This window comes from Salmo trutta, chromosome 14 (assembly GCF_901001165.1).
Source record: "Salmo trutta chromosome 14, fSalTru1.1, whole genome shotgun sequence".
NCBI lineage: Eukaryota > Metazoa > Chordata > Actinopteri > Salmoniformes > Salmonidae > Salmo > Salmo trutta.
In genome coordinates, this window is record NC_042970.1 from 24,000,372 (window position 1) to 24,025,874 (window position 25,503).

The 25,503-nt window shown below is 45.2% G+C and overlaps 1 protein-coding gene across 8 annotated transcripts in view; it reads left to right on the plus strand.

The window, feature by feature from the left end:
* Positions 1-25,503, plus strand: part of magi1b (membrane associated guanylate kinase, WW and PDZ domain containing 1b) — a 175,496-nt gene that overhangs the window by 146,740 nt on the left and 3,253 nt on the right. For 6 of the 8 annotated variants that reach the window (XM_029774960.1, XM_029774962.1, XM_029774961.1 and 3 more), the window contains 8 exons: positions 390-481; positions 3,682-3,874; positions 8,652-8,966; positions 15,334-15,537; positions 22,567-22,660; positions 22,760-22,853; positions 23,257-23,400; positions 24,148-24,286. In XM_029774960.1, coding sequence (XP_029630820.1) covers positions 390-481; positions 3,682-3,874; positions 8,652-8,966; positions 15,334-15,537; positions 22,567-22,660; positions 22,760-22,853; positions 23,257-23,400; positions 24,148-24,286 — 1,275 coding nt within the window. Of the gene's footprint in view, positions 1-389; positions 482-3,681; positions 3,875-8,651; positions 8,967-15,333; positions 15,538-22,566; positions 22,661-22,759; positions 22,854-23,256; positions 23,401-24,147; positions 24,752-25,503 lie in introns of those variants that run through there. The other 2 variants (XM_029774964.1, XM_029774967.1) reach the window with 2 other exon arrangements.

Sequence of the window (25,503 nt, forward strand, 5' to 3'; positions counted from 1 at the left end):
GAATGGTGTTTAAAATTATTTTGGGAGTATCTTGGAAGATATCTATTTTCTTTTGATAGAAAGTTTTTAGATATTTACACATTCAGCAGGGTAATGTTTTTACTCAGTATTAGCTGGCTATAGAGGAAGAGGCAGAATGAGGCAGTGGTGTAGAGGCTACAGTAAGAGGCTGAGAGAGGCATGGACCACTGACCTGATTCACAAGGAGCCGTAGGTGTGCAGTGTGCTCATTAAAGACATGATATCTTCAGCTCCCACCTCAATCTCCTCCAACCCTCTGCCTCCACTCTCCTCTGAGAGGAACAGGGAGAGGGATTACACTGTGTGGGTTCTGGTCTAATGATCCAGGATGTAGTGATCGATGCTGATGGATGGTTCTCTGGTTGCAGTGCCTGACTTCCAGGAGCAGGACATCTTCCTGTGGAGAAAGGACACGGGCTACGGGTTCAGGATCCTGGGAGGGAACGAGCCAGGAGAACCGGTGAGATGGAGGATACAACCATACACCAACATCACTGCTCAGTATACATCTACAGTTGAAGTCGGAAGTTTACATACACTTAGGTTGGAGTCATTAAAACTTGTTTTTCAACCACTTCACAAATTTCTTGTTAACAAACTATAGTTTTGGTAAGTCGGTTAGGACATCTACTTTGTGTGTGACACAAGTAATTTTTCAAACAATTGTTTGCAGACAGATTATTTCACTTCTAATTCACTGTATCACAATTCCAGTGGGTCAGAAGTTTACATACACTAAGTTCACTGTGCCTTTAAACAGCTTGGAAAATTTCAGAAAATGATGTCATGGCTTTAGAAGCTTCTGATAGGCTAATTGACATCATTTGAGTCAATTGGAGGTGTACCTGTCGATGTATTTCAAGGCCTACCTTCAAACTCAGTGCCTCTTTGCTTAACATCATGGGAAAATCAAAATAAATCAGCCAAGACGTCAGAAAAAAATTGTAGACCTCCACAAGTCTGGTTCATCCTTGGAGCAATTTCCAAACACCTGAAGGTACCACGTTCATCTGTACAAACAATAGTATGCAAGTATAAACACCATGGGACCACGCAGCCGTCATGCTGCTCAGGAAGGAGACACATTCTGTCTCCTAGAGATGAAGGTACTTTGGTGCAAAAAATGTAAATCGATCCCAGAACAACAGCAAAGTCCTTGTGAAGATGCTGGAGGAAACAGGTACAAAAGTATCTATGTCCACAGTAAAACGAGTCCTATATCGACATAACCTGAAAGGCCGCTCAGCAAGGAAGGAGCCACTGCTACAAAACCGTCATAAAAAAGCCAGACTACGATTTGCAACTGCACATGGGGACAAAGATCGTACTTTTTGGAGAAATGTCCTCTGGTCTGATGAAACAAAAATAATACTGTTTGGCCATAATGACCATCGTTATGTTTGAAGGAAAAAGGGGGAGGCTTGCAAACCGAAGAACACCATCCCAACCGTGAAGCACGGGGGTGACAGCATCAAGTTGTGGGGGTGCTTTGCTGCAGTAGGGACTGGTGCACTTCACAAAATAGATGGCATCATGAGGAGGAAAATGATGTGGATATATTGAAGCAACATTTCAAGACATCAGTCAGGAAGTTAAAGCTTGGTCGCAAATGGGTCTTCCAAATGGACAATGACCCCAAGCATACTTCCAAAGTTGTGGCAAAATGGCTTAAAGACAACAAAGTCAAGGTATTGGAGTGGCCATCACAAAGCCCTGACCTCAATCCTATAGAAAATGTGTGGGCAGAACTGAAAAAGAATGTGCAAACAAGGAGGCCTACAAACCTGACTCAGTTACACCAGCCCTGTCAGGAGGAATGGGCCAAAATTCACCCAACTTATTCTAGGAAGCTTGTGGAAGGCTACCCGAAATGTTTGATCCAAGTTAAACAATTTAAAGGCAATGCTACCAAATACTAATTGAGTGTATGTAAACTTCTGACCCACTGGGAATGTAATGAAAGAAATAAAAGCTGAAACAAATCATTCTCTCTACTATTATTCTGACATTTCACATTCTTAAAATAAAGTGGTGATCCTAACTGACCTAAGACAGGATATTTTTACAAGTATTAAATGTCAGGAATTGTGAAAAACTGAGTTTAAAGGTATTTTGCTTCGGTGTATGTAAACTTCTGACTTCAACTGTGTCTATACACAGTGTCTATAGGTTTTATTTTAAGTGTAAGTTATTAAGCTTGGATTGAACACTTATTATGCGAGTTCTATGTTTATTAGCACATATATTTAGCATATGTTTTTATATATTTACCATCTTTAAATGCCATATTTTACATTCCAATTTGATGGTTATAAACGCCTCTGTTGGAGCCAGCTGAATCAACTTCAGCAGCAGTGTTGGTCTGTGTGTGGCGGTGGTCTTAGCTCCTCTGTTGGAGCCAGCTGAATCAACTTCAGCAGCAGTGTTGGACTGAGTGTGACGGTGGTCTTAGCTCCTCTGTTGGAGCCAGCTGAATCAACTTCAGCAGCAGTGTTGGACTGAGTGTGGTAGTGATGGTGGTCTTAGCTCCTCTGTTTTTCATCTCCTTGCTGCAGCCTCAATCAGAGAGAAAAATATATCTCAGACCAATTTTCTTTTCTTTTAAAGAGGCCAAATTGTTGGTTCTCGTAAGCTGGTCTTTACCTCTTTTGGAGAAGGAAAATAATGACACGAGATTTAGACCGGTTGTGCAGCTGTTGGTTCCACTTTTCTGGGCTCCGTTATTTACTTGACAAATACGGAACACTCAAAATGTGCACTTATGAATCATAACAATTTTAATCAAAATACAGCTGTAGACAGAAGTCAAAGATCAAACATCACACATACAACCGAAGTCTCTCCTGAGTTCTGCAAAATAGGGAAAGTCCAAGGTGCTTTTAATATGCTTGCAGTCAACCCCTAGTGATGTAACTGCCTATGTCACTACCTTCTAGTCATGAGACCAAGCCCATGCATACACAGTTTTACAAACTTGCAAGAGAGATACAATAGTTCCAGTGTTTTCTAAGGGCTCAGCAGTAATTTTCCACTCCCCAAGTTGCTTTATAGTGGTATGTCTGACTAGTCTCTTATCTCTTTCACTCCCCTGCAGGGTTTTGTGTCTATGAATCTCTTTTAGCCTTGAGGCGCTTTCTCACAGACCCCTGTTTTGACTGCAATAACACACATCTCTCAGACCGTTTCTTTATAAGAGGCAAAGACTTGAAAGGAATAGTGGAACAATATTAAACCTTATAATGAATATATATACATATATACTGTTAATCTGTAGTCTGGGACTCTATAGATGTAGTGGGGGAGGGGTCTTATAGCCCTTCCCCTTCTATTAATACAACATAAGCATAATCAATTATTATAATATATCAAACATTTGGTGCAGCCCCTATCATGACTCCAAGTTGACCCCATCACAGCCAAGCGGAGAAAGAGGAGGAAGACTTACTAGCTAGCTTTCTAGCTGGGCCAGGAGTAGTCTGAGTTATGTTAGTGCTGCTGGAAAAAAATTATCTTACCTGTCAATATCTCACCTTGTTGTTCTTTTACCGTCTACTGTTGATTGACCAACAACCTCTCCGATCATCCCCCTCATCTGTCCTTGCCTTTTCTCTTATTTTCTCTCATTTTCTCCCCCACCCTCCCATCTTCTTCTCTCCCCAGATCTACATAGGGCACATAGTGAAATATGGGGCGGCGGATGAGGATGGACGCCTGCGTTCAGGGGATGAGCTCATCTGTGTGGACGGCACGGCAGTGATGGGCAAGTCTCACCAGCTGGTGGTACAGCTGATGCAGCAGGCCGCCAAGCAGGGTCACGTCAACCTCACCGTGCGACGCAAGACCGGCTACGGAGGTAAACACAGCTAGTTAGACATGGACACTATGTTTTCCAGAGTGATTTGCAATGAACACCTTAAAGAACAGCTAAATGATATGAGTATCAGGAGTGGATTGTGTGAACTTCTGTGGTAAGTGTTGGCTCAGCGTAATTTGATACTTTTTCTGGCAGTAATTTTACTAGTAATTCTGTGTTCTGCGCACAATGTTTAATAATAATAATTGTATCCTACGTAGAACATAATACGATAATCTTTCTCAGAATGATCCCATTTCAAGTATAGCACAAACAGAAGATAAGCAGCAGTCTGTCCAGTAGTTCCATCAACAGCAATCTGTCCACTGGTACCATCAGCAGCAGTCTGTGCAGTAGAACCATCAGCAGCAGTCTGTCCAGTAGTTCCATCAGCAGCAGTCTGTCCAGTAGTTCCATCAGCAGCAGTCTGTCCAGTAGTTCCATCAGCAGCAGTCTGTCCAGTAGTTCCATCAGCAGCAGTCTGTCCAGTAGTTCCATCAGCAGCAGTCTGTCCAGTAGTTCCATCAGCAGCAGTCTGTCCAGTAGTTCCATCAGCAGCAGTCTGTCCAGTAGTTCCATCAGCAGCAGTCTGTCCACTAGTTCCATCAGCAGCAGTCTGTCCAGTAGTTCCATCAGCAGCAGTCTGTCCAGTAGTTCCATCAGCAGCAGTCTGTCCAGTAGTTCCATCAACAGCAATCTGTCCAGTAGTTCCATCAACAGCAATCTGTCCAGTAGTTCCATCAACAGCAGTCTGTCCAGTAGTTCCATCAGCAGCAGTCTGTCCAGTAGTTCCATCAGCAGCAGTCTGTCCAGTAGTTCCATCAGCAGCAGTCTGTCCAGTAGTTCCATCAGCAGCAGCCTGTCCAGTAGTTCCATCAGCAGCAGCCTGTCCAGTAGTACCATCAGCAGCATTCTGTCCTGTAGTACCATCAGCAGCATTCTGTCCTGTAGTACCATCAGCTGTAGTCTGTCTAGTAGTAGGACCAGCAGCAGTCTGTCCAGTAGTACCATCAACAGCAGCCTGTGCAGTAGTACAGTGCCTTGCAAAAGTTTTCATCCCCCTTGGCATTTTTCCTATTTTGTTGCATTACAACCTGTACTTTAAACAGATTTTATATGGATTTCATTACGTCTTCCCTGTGGCTCAGTTGGTAGAGCATGGTGTTGGCAACGCCAGCATGGTGTGTGCAACGCCAGGGTTGTGGGTTCGATTCCCACGGGGGGCCAGTACAAAAAAAATACAAAAATAAAAAATACATGAAATGAAAATGAAATGTATGTATTCACCACTGTAAGTCGCTCTGGATAAGAGCGTCTGCTAAATGACTAAAATGTAAAAAAATGTCAAATGTAATGGACATACACAAAATAGTCCAAATTGATGAAGTGAAAAAAAAAAAACTTATTTAAAGAAATTAAAAATGGAAAAGACCCTTTGCTATGAAGCCCCTAAATAAGATCTGGTGCAACTAATTACCTTCAGAAGTCACATAATTAGTTAGATTGCACACAGGTGGACTTTATTTAATAACCTGTTGAGGCCAAATATCCAATGGTAGAGCGTGGCGCGAAATACAAAAACCTTAAAAATGCTATAACTTCAATTTCTCAAACATATGACTATTTCACACCATTTGAAAGATAAGACTCTCGTTAATCCAACCACATTGTCCGATTTCAAAAAGGCTTTACAGCGAAAGCAAAACATTAGATTATGTCAGGAGAGTACATAGCCAAAAACAATCACACAGCCATTTTCAAAGCAAGCATATATGTCACAAAAACCCAAACCACAGCTAAATGCAGCACTAACCTTTGATCTTCATCAGATGACACTCCTAGGACATCATGTTATACAATACATGCATGTTTTGTTCAATCAAGTTCATATTTATATCAAAGAACAGCTTTTTACATTAGCATGTGTTGTTCAGAACTAGCATACCCACCGAAAACTTCCGGTGAATTTACTAAATTACTCATCATAAACGTTGACAAAATACATAACAATTATTTTAAGAATTATAGATACAGAACTCCTTTATGCAATCGCTATGTCAGATTTTAAAATAGCTTTTCGGCGAAAGCACATTTTGCAATATTCTGAGTACATAGCTCAGCCATCACAGGCTAGCTTTTCAGACACCCGCCAACTTCGGGGCTCACTAAACTCAGAATTACTATTAGAAAAATTGGATTACCTTTGCTGTTCTTCATCAGAATGCACTCCCAGGACTTCTACTTCAACAACAAGTGTTGTTTTGGTTCCAAATAATCCATAGTTATATCCAAATACCTCCGTTTTGTTCGTGCGTTCAGGTCACTATCCAAAGGGTAACGCGCGAGCGCATTTCGTGACAAAAAAATTCAAAATGTTCCATTACCGTACTTAGAAGCATGTCAAACGCTGTTTAAAATCAATTTGTATGCTATTTTTCTCGTAAAATAGCGATAATACTCCAACCGGACAACGTTGTATTCATTCAAAGAGGGAAAGAAAAAAATGGCGAGGTCTCGTGAAGGCGCATCCCCAGTCTCTCTGTCCCCAGGCAGACCACTCACAAACTGTGCTGCTGTTATCTGCCCAGAGACAGGAGACGCGTCAATCCGCTTTCTGAAGGCTTTAGAGAGCCAATGGAAGCCTTAGAAAATGTCACATTACAGCAGAGATGCTGTAATTTCGATAGAGATGCAACAGAAGGACTACAAATTGTCAGACAGGCCACTTCCTGCTTGGAATCTTCTCAGGTTTTTGCCTGCCATATGAGTTCTGTTATACTCACAGACACCATTCAAACAGTTTTAGAAACTTCAGAGTATTTTCTATCCAAATCTAATTATATGCATATTCTAGTTTCTGGGCAAGAGTAGTAACCAGATTAAATCAGGTACGTTTTTTATCCGGCCGTGAAAATACTGCCCCCTATCCACAACAGGTGTCACATGATCTGTCACATGATCTCAGTATACATGCACCCATTCTGAAAGGCCCCAGAGTCTGCAACACCCCTAAGCAGTGGGGCACCACCAAACAAGCGGCACCATGAAGACCAAGGAGCTCTCCAAACAGGTCAGGGACAAAGTTGTGGAAAAGTACAGATCAGGGTTGGGTTATAAAAAAATATCAGAAACTTTGAACATCCCACGGAGCACCATTAAATCCATTATTAAAAAATTGAAAGAATATGGCACCACAACAAACCTGCCAAGAGACGGCCGCCCACCCAAAACTCACGGCCCAGCAAGGAGGTCATTAATCAGAGGCAACAAAGAGACCAAAGATAACCCTGAAGGAGCTGCAAAGCTCCACAGTGGAGATTGGAGTATCTGTCCATTGAACCACTTTAAGCCGAACACTCCACAGAGCTGGGCTTTACGGAATAGTGGACAGAAAAAAGACATTGCTTATAGAAAAAAAGAAGCAAACACGCTTGGAGTTCGTCAAAAAGTATGTGGGAGAAGGTACTCTGGTCAGATGAGACTAAAATGTAGCTTTTTGGCCATCAAGGAAAACGCTATGTCTGGCGCAAACCCAACACCTCTCATCACCCCGAGAACAACATCCCCACAGTGATGCATGGTGGTGGCAGCATTGTCAGAATTGAAGGAATGATGGATGGTGCTAAATACAGGGACATTCTTGAGGGAAACCTGTTTGTCTTCCAGAGATTTGAGACTGGGATGGAGGTTCACCTTCCAGCAGGACAATGACCCTAAGCTTACTGCTAAAGCAACACTCGAGTGGTTTAAGGGGAAACATTTAAATGTCTTGGAATGGCTAAGTCAAAGCCCAGACCTCAATCCAATTGAGAATCTGTGGTATGACTTAAAGACTGCTGTACACCAGCTGGAGCAGTTTTGCCTTGAACAATGGGCAAAACCCCAGTGTCTAGATGTGCCAAGCTTATAGAGACATACCCCAAGAGACTTGCATCTGTAATTTCTGCAAAAGGTGGCTCTACAGAGTATTGACTTTTGGGGGTGGGGGGGGAATAGTTATGCACGTTCAAGTTTTCTTATTTCTTGTTTGTTTCACAGTAAAAAATATTTTGCATCTTCTAAGTGGTAGGCATGTTGTGTACATCAAATGATCAGCAGCAGTCTGTGCAGTAGTACCAATAACAGCAGTCTGTGTCGTAACATTGAGGCCATTCACTGCTCCTGGCTCCATTTGTCTTCATCAGAGCAGGGAAGGGCCCGAGGACAGGGCTGATATTTGGAGGTTCATCCCCGCTGCTCTTCAACAGTCCATGGGTGTGTGGGAAAATGTTTGTCAGAGGCGCACATCGCTCCCAGCCTGCCCTTCAGCAGGATGAATAAAGGTCCATAAACGTGATGAAGAGGGTTCCAACCTTTCCCCGCGCCCTCCACACACTAGCCTGTCTACAAGCCATTGATGAGAGTGCCCAGACAGAGGGCACGATGGTCTGTCAGAGGGGCGATGCCCAATATGAAGCACTGCTTCAATGCCAGGAAATAAGATGGGAACCTTCTGTTGTGATGCAATCCGGAAGCCATATCTATAGATGTTTTGGGGAGGAATAGATCAAAGCGTGACCGTTAGAGCAGCATGCTCCCTGTTGACCTTCTTCCTTCTATCGGTGTGATCATTAGTGGGTAGAGAGGAGCAGCGTTGTCCATGTTGATTAGGAAAACCTTTCATTTTGTGTTTCATTTGGTGTTATGAGCTGTGTGCTGTTGCTGTGGAGTGTTGGTAATAGTTTGCTTCTTGTCAGTCTGACAGCGTTAATATCTTTTCTCTCCTCTTCTTACACAGTGTCTAAAGGGGAGGGCGAGGTGCCCCCATCCCCAGCCTCATCACACCACAGCAGCACCCAGGCCCCCTCCTTGACTGAGGGGAAGCGGACCCCCCAGGGCAGTCAGAACTCCCTCAACACGGTCAGCTCTGGCAGCGGCTCCGGCAGCGGCTCCACCAGCGGCATCGGCAGCGGGGGCGGCGGAGGCTCAGGGAGTGCTGTGGTCAACACCGCCCTGCAGCCCTATGACGTGGAGATCCACCGCGGGGAGAACGAGGGCTTTGGATTCGTCATCGTCTCCTCCGTGTCCCGACCCGAGTCTGGCACCACCTTTGGTAAGACCCCCATGTCATCTCTACCTTACTATACTTAAATATAGGTAACACGCAGGCGTGCACTATACACACACACACACACACACACACACTCAACCTTTCTCTCAGTATACAGTAGAACATATTTTTCTTAGTAACTAATCGCTGTTTGACTATTGGGTACTGTCACTTCTATGCAAATGAGTTTCTGAATAGTGCATATTTCTGGCACTTACTTGGTGAATAGCTTTCATCCTCATTATTCTATTTTCTAGTGAGTGGTGATCCTCTTCTATTTTCTTTCATTCTGTCAAGCAGAGACACTGTAACCCAGCCCAAAGAGCTGTAATATTTATACTGTCTTTCATAATTGATCACAAGTGAAAGCATGTTGTATAATTCAGATGTGGTCTGAAATAACAATGTTTAGAATAATATCAATACTATGGCTTGACAGGTTATAATAAGTAGGCAGGGAGAGGGGGAGTTCTTTCTAGAGCGCCCGCTTAAATTGTGCATAAGATCTTTTTTTAATTCTCTGTAAATGGTTAAACTATCGAGAAGTATATGTGTAAAATGTAAGCCCAAATGTAAATGTTGATTTATGTTTACATATTCGATTATTTTACATTGCGCTAATTTCCTGTACGTGGACAGTATGTGTTACTACATTACCTCACGTTTTGACCACCTCGAATGGAGGGGAATTGCACGTCTTTTTTACCTCAGATTAGTGATGTTAGTATAAACGTTAATAATAATCGCAATGACAAAAAAAGATGGCTTTAAACAGATCAATATCATTCCTTTTGTACCACTGATTTTGTCATATGCGCTGGCAGTTTTCTACTATCATTTTCAAACTCAAATGGCAGGGAAAATTCAGCTCTCTGTACAAAAGTTGCTGGCCTCACAACTATCACTCAAATAACAGCCAACCCTTGTCACTGTTGATATATGGTGGGTCGTGATTCGTTGAAGTTAAATAGCAAAGCATCTGATTTGTTTCCTTCCCCATTTTGACAGCCTGACAAAACTTCCATCCGACATTCTAGAATTTAGATGACTGTCTTCAGCAAATTCTCTTCTAACCAGTGATATAAAAAGTATTCTCAGATTCAGTGTGGCCTTTGAATATCAAATCAAATCAAATCAAATTTATTTATATAGCCCTTCGTACATCAGCTGAAATCTCAAAGTGCTGTACAGAAACCCAGCCTAAAACCCCAAACAGCAAGCAATGCATGTGAAAGAAGCACGGTGGCTGGGAAAAACTCCCTAGGAAAAACTCCTGAGAAAGGCCAAAAACCTAGGAAGAAACCTAGAGAGGAACCAGGCTATGAGGGGTGGCCAGTCCTCTTCTGGCTGTGCCGGGTGGATATTATAACAGAACATGGTCAAGATGTTAAAATGTTCGTAAATGACCAGCATGGTCAAATAATAATAATCATAGTAGTTGTCGAGGGTGCAACAAGCACGTCCGGTGAACAGGTCAGGGTTCCGTAGCCGCAGGCAGAACAGTTGAAACTGGAGCAGCAGCATGGCCAGGTGGACTGGGGACAGTGTTAGTTTAAATAGTGTATACACCCCGCACGTTTGCCCCCGCTCTATTGATTTCAAATTTATATCGATGAGTGATTTAACAAAATAGTTTTGCGTTTATCTTTCCGTGTTGGTGACCTACTTGAAACAAAATGCAACAATACAAAATGTAGCTGGCTGTCTTCTACAAATTGTCCTCTAACCAGTGATATACATATTATTCTCAGATTCTGTGTTTTTTTTGACAGGATGTGTAACTCAACTCCCCTCTCTCATTCTATTGGTTTCAGCGTGATATCAATATGACTGACTGACAAATAAGTGTTGCGTTTCTCTTTCCGTTTTGGCGACCCCCATATGAAACATGCCAGAATAGTGTTTTCTTTTAAACGAGCACCATATAAACTGCATTTGCACTAAAAGCCATGTTCTTGTGACAAGTTGCAATTGATTTGTTGTAACTCCAAAAACACAGAAACTGGAAATATTGTTTACATCACTGGTTAGACTACCATCTAGGTGGTTGTAATCAGCAGGTTATCCTCTATCGAGTGATGTTAACAATATTTCCTGTTTTATTTTCATAATCTACCAGAAATCATGAAAACGGGGTTGACTTGGATTAGTTATTAAGGGGGAGATTATTGTAATATTTGCAGATGGATAGACCCTCTCCCACTGTCCTACAGCTCTTTTTGTCCCTCTGCATGCCCTGTTGTCTGCCCTGTTGTCTGCCTACAATTGCTACCTAGAGATATTGCTGCCACTCTCCCTGTCTGACCACAGCTCTGGGAGTCTCTCTGGGCACAGGGGTGCTGATCATGCTTACACTGCTTAACCACTATGGTGGTTAACGATCTAGTAAAGCAAAGCTTCATGTACTATACACAAATGGAAAGAGTTGGCAAGTTTGTGCGAATTTGTTAATCATATCAAAGTGAAAAACATTGGTTGTGGATCAATAGTGTAGAGAAATTACCTTTGATCTGCATGGATCCCAGTTACTCTGACACAGAGACCCATCCATCCCCTCTCTCTGTGTATTAGTCAAACGCATCCTTCTGCTGTGAAACCATCAAAGCTTCTAGTTAGTACAGAACTCAATGAGCTCAACAGATCTCTTCTAGACTGGAGTGACTGACCGCAGAAGAAAGAGACAGACTGATCACCAGGGCCAAGCTCCCTGCCATCCAGGACCTTAATACCAGGTGGTGTCAGAGGAAGGCCCAGAACATTGTCAAAGACTCCAGTCACCCTAGTCATAGACTGTTCTCTCTGCTACCGCACCGCACGGCAAGCGCTACCGGAGCGCAAAGTCTAGGTCCAAAAGGCTCCTTAACAATCAAATTTCAATCAAATGTATTTATAAAGCCCTTCTTACATCAGCTGATGTTACAACGTGCTGTACGGAAACCCAGCCTAAAACCCCAAACAGCAAGCAATGCAGGTGTAGAAGCACAGTGGCTAGGAAAAACTCCCTAGAAAGGCCAGAACCTAGGAAGAAACCTAGAGGAACCAGGCTGTGAAGGGTGGCCAGTCCTCTTCTGGCTGTGCCGGGTGGAGATTATAACAGAACATGGCCAAGATGTTCAAATGTTCATAGATGACCAGCAGGGTCAAATAATAATAATCACAGTGGTTGTCGAGGGTGCAACAGGTCAGCACCTCAGGAGTAAATGTCAGTTGGCTTTTCATAGCCAATCATTCAGACTATCTCTACCACTCCTGCTGTCTCTAGAGAGTTGAAAACAGCAGGTCTGGGACAGGTAGCACGTTCGGTGAACATGTCAGGGTTCCATAGCCGCAGGCAGAACATTTGAAACTGGAGCAGCAGCACGGCCAGGTGGACTGGAGACAGCAAGGAGTCATCAGGCCAGGTAGTCCTGAGGCATGGTCCTAGGGCTGAAGTCCTCCAAGAGAGAGAAAGAGAGAATTAGAGAGCATACTTAAATTCACCCAGGACACCGGATAAGACAGGAGAAATACTCCAGATATAACAGACTGACCCTAGCCCCCCAACACAAACTACTGCAGCATAAATACTGGAGGCTGAGACAGGAGGGGTCGGGAGACACTGTGGCCCGATCCGACGATACCTCTGGACAGGGCCAAACAGGCAGGATATAACCCCACCCACTTTGCCAGAGCACAGCCCCCCCACCACTAGAGGGATACCTTCATCCACCAACTTACCATCCTGAGACGAGGACGAGTATAGCCCACAAAGATCTCCGCCACGGCACAACCCAAGGGGGGGCGCCAACCCAGACAGGAAGATCACGTCAGTGACTCAACCCACTCAAGTGACGCACCCCTCCTAGGGACGGCATGGAAGAACACCAGTAAGCCAGTGACTCAGCCCCTGTAATAGGGTTAGAGGCAGAGAATCCCAGTGGAGAAAGGGATTATACCCCCAAGCCATTAAACTGCTGAACAATTAATCAAATGGCCACCTGGACTATTTACATTGACATTGACATTGACTCGGTACCGGTACCCTCTGTATATAGCCTCGTTATTGTTATGTACTTTTATTGTGTTACTTTTTGATAACATTTTTTTTACTTAAGAAAATATTTACAAAATAAACTAAACTATACAGCAATTCACTGTAAGGTCTACTACACCTGTTGTATTCAGCGCATGTGACAAATACAATTCGATTTGATTATTGTTTGTAGTTAAATCAAGAAGAGGAATAGAGACAGAGGGAATGATATGTGCAATAGTTCACTGTAATAATTGAGATTAGGGCTGACCCCAATTAGTCGACTGGTCGATTGTTAGGCTGTTTGTCGACCAACCTTTTTTTTGTCCAGCAGTAGCAAATATATATAAAAAAATGTATGGCACACGAGACACCTGCCCATCTCAGTGAACTAATTCATTGCGGAGGCTGCGTGGATGTCACAGTCCAAGAAGAGGTGTGGCAAAAATTCACAATGCAAGTCTCTCTCCAATGCACGCTCTCCCGCAAATTTGTGCACATTCATTGTTTCAAAACATAATTGTGTGGATTGTTTGCCTTGATTGTTAGTCTATCAATTCCCCATTACATACGGCATATCACCAGTAGTAGCCTACTTTTACCGTTAATACCTATCCTTTCTAATCTACAACGTTTGTTTGGTTATGGTAATTTATGTTAATTCATACAATATATTTTTATTCCAGTCTTTTACCGTTCTCATCGTAGGAGTGGACACGTTGTTTGCAGAGCACACAACCTATGCTACACTTGTGAGAAACAAGTTTGGGTTTATTCCATTTTATATATATATATATTTTTTTTTTGAGCGCTACTGTCAATGTTGACAAAGGACACGCAACTGATTACGCATAGAAGTAGGACTGTCGGCTACCTAGCCTATAAATGTGCCCATTTGGGGATCTGATAGTATTTCTGATTGGCGTAATGCACCACCACTAAAGAGCTGTGGAGCTTCTCAAAGTAATGTTTTCTTCACCTCAAACAACAAGCAAACAAAGTCTGTTTTTACATCCATTGAGAATGACAATAGTTCCTCAATGTATTTGAAAAAGAATTCCAGCACTCTCCCTTTCTACAACCACTCATCGTGAAGCTAAATGTCATGCTCTGATCCAGTGGAAACGTGTATCTGATGAGCTCTTATCCCTTACCCAAAATAGCATCCAGCTGTAACTGTCCCAAGCTCACTGGCATGGGAAACTCTTGAGGGCACAGAATATTTTATTCAATGTTGCAAGTTTGCTAGCATGAGTTTGGGGCTGGACCCAAGTCAGTTGATACAATGTTTCAAGTTTTTTGCAGACAGGCCAATGTGATTCATAGGATATTTATTTTAATCAGGATATTTTCTACCTCCAGGCTGATGTTTTTATTTGTTAGCTTTATGTAGGCTATTTTTACATAGTTGGCAATAGAAGTTATTTTTTAGGTTTGTATCGTTTTCATGTAGATTTGGATAGAATTTTTATTAACCACAAGACAATGATTTTGAGATTTGAAGACGTTAATATACACTGAACAGAAATACAAACGCAACATGTGAAGCGCGGGAGGAGGATGGTCAGGTTAAGGTCCCTCCCTCTCTTCTGGGTATCTTGATCTCTGGCTCTCTCTTAAGTCATTTGTGTCTTATTTCATCAAACAGACTCAGACTAGCATATAGTTGATTTTATTTATGGAAGAATACAAGTTTAAAATTTAGTCCAATCGATTGTTTGAAAGAACAGACGACTTTTGGTTGACCAAGATTTTTATTAGTCGGGGACAGCACTTATTGAGGGGCAGTCTCTAGTAGGGTAGAAGCTTTTGTGGTCTGAGGATTGTCTGTAGGAGAGGACCTGCCGGCACTAGCAGAGAATTTGGCTGTGATGTCTGTACATTTGTAATCTAGGCTGCATGTGTCTGTCTTATCAGTGCTGAACGTTGACATAGTTTCCTCATTATTAGGTTTCAGCAGTACAAGGATGTTAGGAGAGATTCACAAATGCAAATATAAGAAGTTAGTGCAGGATGTTGCCACAGAGAGATGGTCAGTGACACATTGAGTATTTAGTGTGGAGTCCTAATTCATTTGAATGCACTACATCTAGAGTATGTAAAGTCATTTTTCTTTTAACATTCTCTCTCACTTGGCCAACGCTTTCCATTTCTCATAGCAGATTTCCGGGCACACTCTGTTGGCACTTGGCTTGGTGGGTTTGGTGAATAAACCCTTAACCTTCTGCCTTCCTTCCTTTCTCTCTCTTCTCTTCCTCTTCTTCCTCTTCACCTTTTCACCTCTCTCTCTCTTTAAACAACACCCCTTACCACAAAATGTCACATCACTCACTTTCTGAATCACACAAACGCAAAAAGCTGGAAATGCATGTGTGGCCATGCCCCACAAAATAGGGCGTATTATCGAGGGGAGCCCTGCAGACCGCTGTGGGAAGCTGAAGGTGGGAGACCGTATCCTGGCTGTCAATGGCTGCTCCATCACCAACAAGTCCCATTCGGACATCGTCAACCTGATCAAGGAGGCCGGGAACACTGTCACGCTAAGGATCATTCCCGGAGACGGTGAGAGGACCTCTTCTGTCTCCCATCTCTAATGTTCCACTCATATTTACCATCTAGACCAGGGCTGCATGACCCTTTTCCTGGAGAGCTTCTCTCCTTAGGTTTTTGCTCCAACCCTAATCTAGCAAACCTGATTGTAATAATTAGCTGGTTGATAATATTAATCAGGTTAGTTAGAACTGGGGTTGGAGTGAAAACCTACAGGAGGGTATCTCTCCAGGAACAGGGTTGACCTGATCTAGACCGAAGACTGTCTCAGCCGCTAGGATCAACCTGTGTCAGGAATATTTGTGCATTACATCAGATATGCAAACATGTATTGTATTGGAATATACAGTACCAGTCAAAGGTTTGGACACACCTACTCATTCAAGGGTTTTTCTTTATTTTTACTATTTTCTACATTGAATAATAGTGAAGACATCAAAACTATGAAATAACACATAGGGAAAGGGGGATACCTAGTCAGTTGTACAACTGAATTGTGTCTTCCGCATTTAACCCAACCAGAATCAGAGAGGTGCGGGGGGCTGCCATAATCAACATCCACGGCTTTGGCGCCCGGGGAACTGTGGGTTAACTGCCTTGCTCAGGGGCAGAACGACAGATTTTTAATTGTCAGCTCGGGGATTTGATCCAGCAACCTTTTGGTTACTGGCCCAATGCTCTAACCACTAGGCTACCTAATGTAGTAACCAAAAAAGTGTTAAACAAATCAAAATATATTTTATATTTGAGATTTTTCAAAGTAGCCACCCTTTGTCTTGATGACAGCTTTAAACACTCTTGGCATTCTCTCAACCAGTGTCATGAGGTGGTCACCTGGAATGAATTTCAGTTAACAGGCGTACCTTGATAGAAAGTAATTTGTGGAATTTCTTTCCTTTTTAATGTGTTTGAGCCAATCAGTTGTGTTGTGACAAAGTAGGGGTGGTACACAGAAGATAGCCCTATTTGGTAAAATACCAAGTCCATATTACAGCAAGAACACCTCAAATAAGCAAAGAGAAACGACAGTCCATCATTACTTTCTGACATGAAGGTCAGTCAATCCGGAAGTTTCTTCAAGTGCAGAGGCAAAAACCATCAAGCGTTATGATGAAACTGGCTCTCGTGAGGACCTCCACAGGAAAGGAAGACCCAGAGTTACCTCTGCTGCAGAGGATAAGTTCAGTAGAGTTAACTGCACCTCAGATTGCAGCCCAAATAAATGCTTCACAGAGGTCAAGTAACACACACATCTCAACATCAACTGTTCAGAGGAGACTGCCTGAATCAGGCCTTCGTGGTCGAATTGCTGCAAAGAAACCACTACTAAAGGACACCAAAAAGAAGAAGAGACGTGCTTGGGCTAAGAAACATGATCAATGGACATTAGACTGGTGGAAATCTGTCCTATGGCCAAATTTGAGTTGGTGAATGGATGATCTCCACATGTGTGGTTCCCAGCGTGAAGCATGGAGGAGGAGGTGTGATGTTGTGGGGGTGCTTTGCTCGTGACACTGTCTGTGATTTATTTACAATTCAAGGCATACTTAACCAGCATGGCTACCACATCATTCTGCAGCATTACGCCATCCTATCTGGTTTACACTTAGTAGGACTATCATTTGTTTTTCAACAGGACAATGACCCAACACACCTCCAGGCTGTACAAGGGCTATTTGACCAAGAAGGAGAGTGATGGAGTGCTGCATCCGATGACCTGGCCTCCACAATCACCCAACCTCAACCCAATTGAGATGGTTTGGGATGAGTTGGACCGCATAGTGAAGGAAAAGCAGCCAACAAGTGCTCAGCATATATGGGAACTCCTTGAAGACTGTTGGAAAAGCATTCCAGGTGATGCTGGTTGTGAGAATGCCAAGAGTGTGCAAAGCTGTCATCAAGGCAAAGGGTGGCTACTTTGAAGAATCTAAAATCTAAAATCTATTTTGATTTTAACACTTTTTTGTTTACTACATGGTTCCGTATGTGTTATTTCATAGTTTTGATGTCTTCAGTATTATTCTATGTCACTCTGTCATGGAAAGAGCAGGTGTTCCTAATGTTTTCTACCCTCAGGCTTTCCTTTAGCAAAAGGTATATATACACTATCTCAGTACATCACCATCACACTGTTTTTACATTTCAAGTGCTCTAGTCAGTCTGAACACCCCCACAATGTTGACAGAGCTGCTTCTCTGGGATGTGAGGGAACTTTCTAGTGCAGTCGTGCCTTTCACATACTTCTGAAACATGCAAGAGTAATTCAACTGTCAGAGGCTGTCACAATGTGTGTATGTTTGTCTGTGTGTTAGGGCTAAAAGCTCTCGCTACACTGCACTAACACATCACCCTGGAATGCTGTTTCATTAAGTGAGGGAGAATCAGGGAGAACGTCAGTGTAACCACTAGTCTGTGTCAACCTGCACGTTGGAGAATTTCAAACTATTTGTCCATGTTTTTTAGGCTGTTTTTATGGATGAAAGCCTTTTTCTGTAGAGCCATAGATGATTACACTTAGGCAAAATTGTTCTGCCAAGAAAACAGATAGAGGGTGGATGTTTTATAAAAGCATAGTTTTGGTTTGTGAGATAGAGGGAGAGTTTGTATGTCTGTATTTTGGGCTGAGAGGTTGTGTGTGTGTGTGAGAGATTGAGAATCCCTGTGTATTAGTGAGATATGTAGATTTATCAAGGGCAGGGTTGTCTCCTGCTGTTAAACACAGGGCTGTTATGGAAGGAGATTTAATAAGGAAGCTGATTCCAAAATCACTGCAGGGAGACTCAGCGCCCTCTCTCTCTTCTTTCGCTTTCCCTCTTGCTCTCTCTCTCCCTCCCCCCTTCCCCTCTCTCTCTTGCACTCTCTGCACTCTCTCCTTCCTCTCGCTCGCTCTCTCTCCTTCCTCTCGCTCCCCCCCTTTCTCTCACTCCCCCCTTCTCTCGCTCTCCCCCCCGTTCTCTCGCTCTCCCCCCCTTTCTCTCGCTCCCCCCCTTTCTCTCGCTCCCCCCCTTTCTCTCACTCCCCCCCTTCTCTCGCTCTCCCCCCCGTTCTCTCGCTCCCCCCTTTCTCTCGCTCCCCCTTTCTCTCACTCCCCCCTCTCGCTCTCCCCCTTCCTCTCTCTCTCCCCCCTTCCTCTCTCTCTCTCCCCTTTCTCCCTCTTCCCCCTTCCTCTCCTTCCTTTTCACTCTCTCTTTTCCTTTCTCTCTCTGCCTTGCTCTCCCCCCTTTCTCTCACTCTCTCTCCCCATTTCTCTCGCTCTCTTACCCCTTTCTTTTTCTCTCTCCCTCCCTCCCTCTTTCTCTCGCTCTCTTGCTCTCTCCCTCCCTCCCTCTCTCGCTCTCTCTCCTTACTCTCGCTCTCTTTACCTCTCTCCCCTTCCTTTCTCTCTTTCTCCCCCTTCTCTTTCTCTCTCTTCCTCACTCTCCCCCCTTCCTCTCTCGCTTTCCTCCCTCTATCTCCCCCTCCTCTCTCCCCCCTCCCTCTCTCTGCCCCCTTTCTCTCTCTGTCCCACCCCTTCCTTCCTCTCTTGCTTTCTCTCGCTCGCTGTCCATTCTCTCTCTCTCTCCCTCCCCTTCCTTCCTCTCTCTCTCGCTCTCTTTCTCCTCCCTCTCTCGTCTACCTTTCTCTCTCTCTTCCCCCTTCTCTCTCCCCTTTCTCTCTCTCGCTCTCTCTCTTTTTCTCTCTCTCCCCCTTCTTCTCTCTCTCCCCCTTCCTCTCTCTGTTTCTCTGCCTCTCTCTCCCCCTTCCTCTCTTGACCCCCTTCCTCGCTCTCTCTGCCTTTTTCTCTCTCTGCCTCTCTCTCCCCTTTCTCTCACTCCTGGCCTATCTCTCCCTCTGTCTGTCTCTCTCTCTTCCCCTTCCTCTCACTCTCTCTCCCTCCCCTTCCTCTCTCTTGCCCCCTTTCTCTCTCTCTCCTTTCGCTTTCACTCTTGCTCTCTCTCCCCCTTCCCCTCTCTCTCTCTCTCTTGCACTCTCTCTCGCTCTCTCTCCTTCCTCTCCCTCTCTCTCCTCCCTCTCTCTCCCCCCTCCCTCTCTCTGCCCCCTTCCTCTCTCTGTCCCACCCCTTCCTTCCTCTCTTGCTTTCTCTCGCTCGCTGTTCATTCTCTCTCCCTCCCCTTCCTTCCTCTCTCTCTCGCTCTCTTTCTCCTCCCTCTCTCGTCTACCATTCTCTCTCTTTTCCCGCTTCTCTCTCGCGCTCTCTTTTTCTCTGCCTTGCTCTCCCCCTTTCTCTCACTCTCTCTCCCCATTTCTCTAGCTCTCTTACCCCTTTCTTTTGCTCTCTCCCTCCCTCCCTCCCTCTTTCTCTCGCTCTCTTGCTCTCTCCCTCCCTCTCTCGCTCGCTGTTCATTCTCTCTCTCCCTCCCCTTCCTTCCTCTCTCTCTCGTTCTCTTTCTCCTCCCTCTCTCGTCTACCTTTCTCTCTCTCTTCCCGCTACTCTCTCCCCTTTCTTTCTCTCTCTCTCTCTCTCTCTCTCTCGCTCTCTCTCTCTCCCCCTTCTTCTCTCTCTCCCCTTCCTCTCTCTGTTTCTCTGCCTCTCTCTCCCCCTTCCTCTCTCTCTCTGCCTCTGTCTCTCCCCTTTCTTTCTCTCACTCCTGGCCTCTCTCTCTGTCTCTCTCTCTCTTCCCCTTCCTTTCACTCTCTCTCCCTCCCCTTCCTCTCTCTTGCCCCCTTTCTCTCTCTCTCCTTTCGCTTTCACTCTTGCTCTCTCTCCCCTTTCCCCTCTCTCTCTCTCTCTTGCACTCTCTCTCGCTCTCTCTCCTTCCTCTCCCTCTCTCTCCTTCCTCTCTCTCTCTCTTCCCCTTCCTCTCTCTCTCTCCCTCCCCTTCCTTCCTCTCTCTCTCGCTCTCTTGTCCACCTTTCTCTCTCTCTCTCTCTCTCTTTTTCTCTGCCTCTCTCTCCCCCTGCCTCTCACTCTCTCTCCCTCCCCTTCCTCTCTCTCACCCTCTTTCTCTCTCTCTGCCTTTCTCTCTCACCTAATATAGTCTGCATTGTGTTGTATTGTAAAAGCAACAAGGGAGAGATGGTGTGACCCTTACTCAGCCCCCTGGGTAGGCAGGCAGGGCTGAATTCTTCCTCCCATGAATTCTTCGTTAAGATTGTCCTTTTCCCCTTCCATTCTCACAGTGGGAGAGACTGATCAGTGATACAGTTCAGTGCATTCTGCATCCTGTGTCCTGAATGTTTCAAGAGGGGCAAAAAAAGAAAAGGTTGCAAACTGCATTAAAGTGGAAAGACTGGGAGGGAAGAAGGGATAGAGTATTGGAAAGAGGACAGTGGGAGAGAAGAAGGATGGGATGAGCGAAGCAGAAATTGACGGAGGAAAAGAGAAGGATGGAGCCTGGGCTGCAGGCATTTGACACCGGTGTGGAGAGAGGTCTATTTTAAGACATTGGGATTCATGTGCAGAGAGACGACTCATCAAACCCGGGTCTCCCCAGCAATGACTACCCAGCAGGGTGGAATTAAACCCACTCGGCCCGTCCTCGGCTCGGCCTCCAACTTGATTGGCCGGCCCAGCGTCTCATGGGCTGTGGTCTGAATGGAGAGTTAAGCCAATGGAATCCAAGGGGACTAGTGGGGGAGTGATGGATAGATGAGAGTGGAATTGAGCACAGTTTGTGGGGTTGTGAGTGGAATAGAGAGCAGGGGCTAAGATCAGGCTAGGGGTGGTAGTTGGGCTGAGAGCAGGGGCTAGGATCAGGCTAGGGGTGGTAGTTGGGCTGAGAGCAGGGGCTAGGATCAGGCTAGGGGTGGTAGTTGGGCTGAGAGCAGGGGCTAGGATCAGGGTAGGGGTGGTAGTTGGGCTGAGAGCAGGGGCTAGGATCAGGCTAGGGGTGGTAGTTGGGCTGAGAGCAGGGGCTAGGATCAGGCTAGGGGTGGTAGTTGGGCTGAGAGCAGGGGCTAGGATCAGGCTAGGGGTGGTAGTTGGGCTGAGAGCAGGGGCTAGGATCAGGCTAGGGGTGGTACTTGGGCTGAGAGCAGGGGCTAGGATCAGGCTAGGGGTGGTAGTTGGGCTGAGAGCAGGGGCTAGGATCAGGCTAGGGGTGGTAGTTGGGCTGAGAGCAGGGGCTAGGATCAGGCTAGGGGTGGTAGTTGGGCTGAGAGCAGGGGCTAGGATCAGGCTAGGGGTGGTAGTTGGGCTGAGAGCAGGGGCTAGGATCAGGCTATGGGTGGTAGTTGGGCTGAGAGCAGGGGCTAGGATCAGGGTAGGGGTGGTAGTTGGGCTGAGAGCAGGGGCTAGGATCAGGCTAGGAGTGGTAGTTGGGCTGAGAGCAGGGGCTAGGATCAGGGTAGGGGTGGTAGTTGGGCTGAGAGCAGGGGCTAGGATCAGGCTAGGGGTGGTAGTTGGGCTGAGAGCAGGGGCTAGGATCAGGCTAGGGGTGGTAGTTGGGCTGAGAGCAGGGGCTAGGATCAGGCTATGGGTGGTAGTTGGGCTGAGAGCAGGGGCTAGGATCAGGGTAGGGGTGGTAGTTGGGCTGAGAGCAGGGGCTAGGATCAGGCTAGGGGTGGTAGTTGGGCTGAGAGCAGGGGCTAGGATCAGGGTAGGGGTGGTAGTTGGGCTGAGAGCAGGGGCTAGAATCAGGCTAGGGGTGGTAGTTGGGCTGAGAGCAGGGGCTAGGATCAGGCTAGGTGTGGTAGTTGGGGTGAGAGCAGGGGCTAGGAGTAGGCTATGGGTGGTAGTTGGGCTGAGAGCAGGGGCAAGGAGTAGGCCACGGAGGGTTGTTGGAGAGAAATGAGGGGGTGGTTTGGAGTGGGGAGATGGTAGTTGTTACATGTTTATTTAAGGGTTACATTCAACCATAGGTAATTGATCACAGAAATGATGTCATTGAGATAGAGTGCTGTGATGAGATGAGTCAGGCGTGTACCACTCCATTCGGTCCAGGCTTCCATATGTCCCTGTTTGAGTAAATTATATCTTACCAGTGTAATAATGGCTTACGAAAGGTTTTGTGAAACTGCTCTTGTTTTTCTCCCTTTGTCTTCTGCATGCTTCAGTCTCCAGTCCCCTGACTCCCCCGCTCTCTCTTTCTCTCCTATCAGACTCCTCTAATGCATCACTACTGACCAATGCTGAGAAGATCGCCACTATAACAACCACTCACACGCCCCAGCAACAAGCTGCACCTGAACCCAGGTCAGAGGGATTCTGAGATTTATAGTACCTAATTGACTAAGAACATGTATCTATGAGCAGTGATTTTTAACCTATATTTTGACATCTCTCTCATTCCAGAAACAACACCAAACCAAAACAGGAGTCCTCTTTTGAGTTCAAATCCCCCCAGGCCCCTCCTCCCCCCGCCCCAACAACACAACCTCCAGCCCAGGTAAGGACAAGACCTGCCCCGTCCAGCCCACTACACACCCTACAGCAATGTGTTTCCTTTAAGTGGTTGTCACGCTAGGGAGATGCTTTATTCTGATACCATGTTGATAAGATCCTGAACAGAGCAGGGAGGGAGGGTGTTAGTCGGTGTCTGTGGCTCTGCGTGCCCTCTCGGCCCACCTCAAACCGCCCCCAGAGTCCAAACCATCTATGATTCATCTCACTCACCACCACTCTGGAGCTCCGATCTAATAGGTGTGACTGTCCTCAAGGTGGCATTCATCCCCACACTGAAATACGAGCCGTCCTCAGACACAAACATTATCAAGTCCAGCCACCGGTGAATCACCAGTCTGACCTTGTCATGTCGGTGTTTGCGCGCGTGTGTGTGTTTTTTTTCTCAGGATGCTGCGTTCTACTCAGTGGACTTGGAGAGAGAGAACAAAGGTTTTGGGTTCAGCCTGCGAGGAGGTCACGAGTACAACATGGACCTGTACGTGCTGAGGCTAGCCGAGGACGGAGCGGCCGTACGCAACGGCAACATGAGCGTATGTATGAGCCCCATATAGGAGCATCATCTACTCATTGATGTGGTTACGTTATGCTTAATGCCTAATACAAAATGTGCAGTGCTGTTATGTATGCAATGCCCCATAAGAGTTGTTATTCTTTAAAGTCTGTATTATGTAAATATGATGTCCTATGTGCTCTCTTGTAGCTGTCAAGCTGTCATTTAACCTTTAATTTGATGAATTGTCTAAAAGCCTAAGAACATCTCATTCCCCTGGGTCCTGTAGACAGAATGAAAGGGTTAATTGATTATCCTTTATTATTTGTGAATATGTGAAGTGGAATTCCCTCGACAGAGAGAACACTGACAGATAACTTAAGGCGCAGAGGAAAACCTCTTCCCCTCTTGTAACATTGTGGATTTATAGAAATGTTTCCTTTACAGCAGTCAGAGCAGTTTTAACTATATTCTAACCTTCCCTCTCTGGCACCTCTTTATGTTCCCTTCTGTCCCCTTTGTCCTGCTTTTCCCCCTCCCCTCTGCATCCCCTCTGCCCTCTCTTCTCCTCCTTGTCCCTTTCCTACCTATCCTCACCCAATCTCTTTCTCTCTCTCTGCCTCACCCTCTTTCCTTTATCCTCCCCTCTCCCTCTTCGTCCCTGACACACTCCCCCCTTCTGTTACCCAATATCTTCCACTGACACCCCCTCTCCCTACAATGTCTCCACCTCCCCCTCATCCAATGTCTCCCCCTCTCCTCTCTCCCTCACTCCTCTCTCCCTCAGGTGGGAGATGAGATCCTGGAGATCAACGGCGAGAGCACCAAGGGCATGAAGCATGCCCGCGCCATTGAACTGATAAAAGATGGTGGCCGCCACGCCCACCTGGTCCTCAAGAGGGGTGACGGCTCGGTGCCTGAATATGGTGGGTCAATCTACGAAAACATTCCCTTTTCCCCTGTCTTCACCCCCTGAGCACAATGGGGAGAGGGACAGGGTGGGGTGTGAGAGGAACCCTGTCTCCTGTCCTGCTCTGTCCTGTCCTGCGCTCCGGGCTCGGGACCTTCCACTGACTGCCACTGTCCACTGGGTGCGTCTGGTTCTACTCTGGGTGCTCTCTTCGGGTCTGGGTCAACTGCTGTCACCTGCTGTCACCTTTTAACCTTGTGCTGTGTGTCACTGAGTGGGGCGTGGCTTGGGGAGTAGGGCATTCTGGGATTCCCCAAGAATGAAAGGGGTCTATGGACCCATTGACAAAATAAAAATAATGAAAGATCTGTGAGGAGAGGGATAAAAATCTTATCTTAAAGATTTAGTGTTTCTAAATGTGGATATGTTTATTGATTCTCAGAGTCCTCGCTGAATGATATTTTTAGGGTTGAAAAAAAAATAAAAACTGGGAAATGCTCTCTGGTTGTATTGCATCTCCATGCTTTGATATGGCATTATCAACATATTTATAATATTTATTGATGGTGAATGTAAGCTTCTGAGTTTAGGACTTCAGTTGAGAAATTAGAGCGTTCTAATACTTTCTACCATTTCAATGGGAAATTCACAATACTTTGTTTGACATATTCAAAAATCCTCCACAGATTTATTCTCATCTACTGTAACTGTGATTCTGGAGACTGCACTCATTCCTGACCATTCAATTCCATTCAGCTCCACTTCTACAGAAATGTTTGTAAATGTACAGAGCCATGATCATGATCAACCCACATATTCATCTAGAAAGTATATGGCTGCATGAAGTTGTCAGTGTAAATCCAAATGTTTTTTTCTTAATTTTTTGTTGATTTTCCATAATATTTATGGAATATTTCATTTTAATTGTATTAATCTGTTGATTGATAGTCACAATTCATCTTAATGCATTCTTGATTTCTATTCATGTGATTTTTTGAGCTGAGAATATCTTATGTCTTTCCTGCACCAATATGACATCTCTGTGAGGTTGTATATTTTTTACTATTTTTCGTACTTTTAGTTTCCACCATTTGACATTTCATTTCTGTTAGCAATGTAAACTGCTTCATACGGTGTTGTGTGTGCGTGTTGCTGTCTCTATGGGGTTGGGGTCTCTGAGTGTGTGCTGGGTTCCAGGACTTTCTCTGTAACTGATTATTTTCTCCTCAAGGG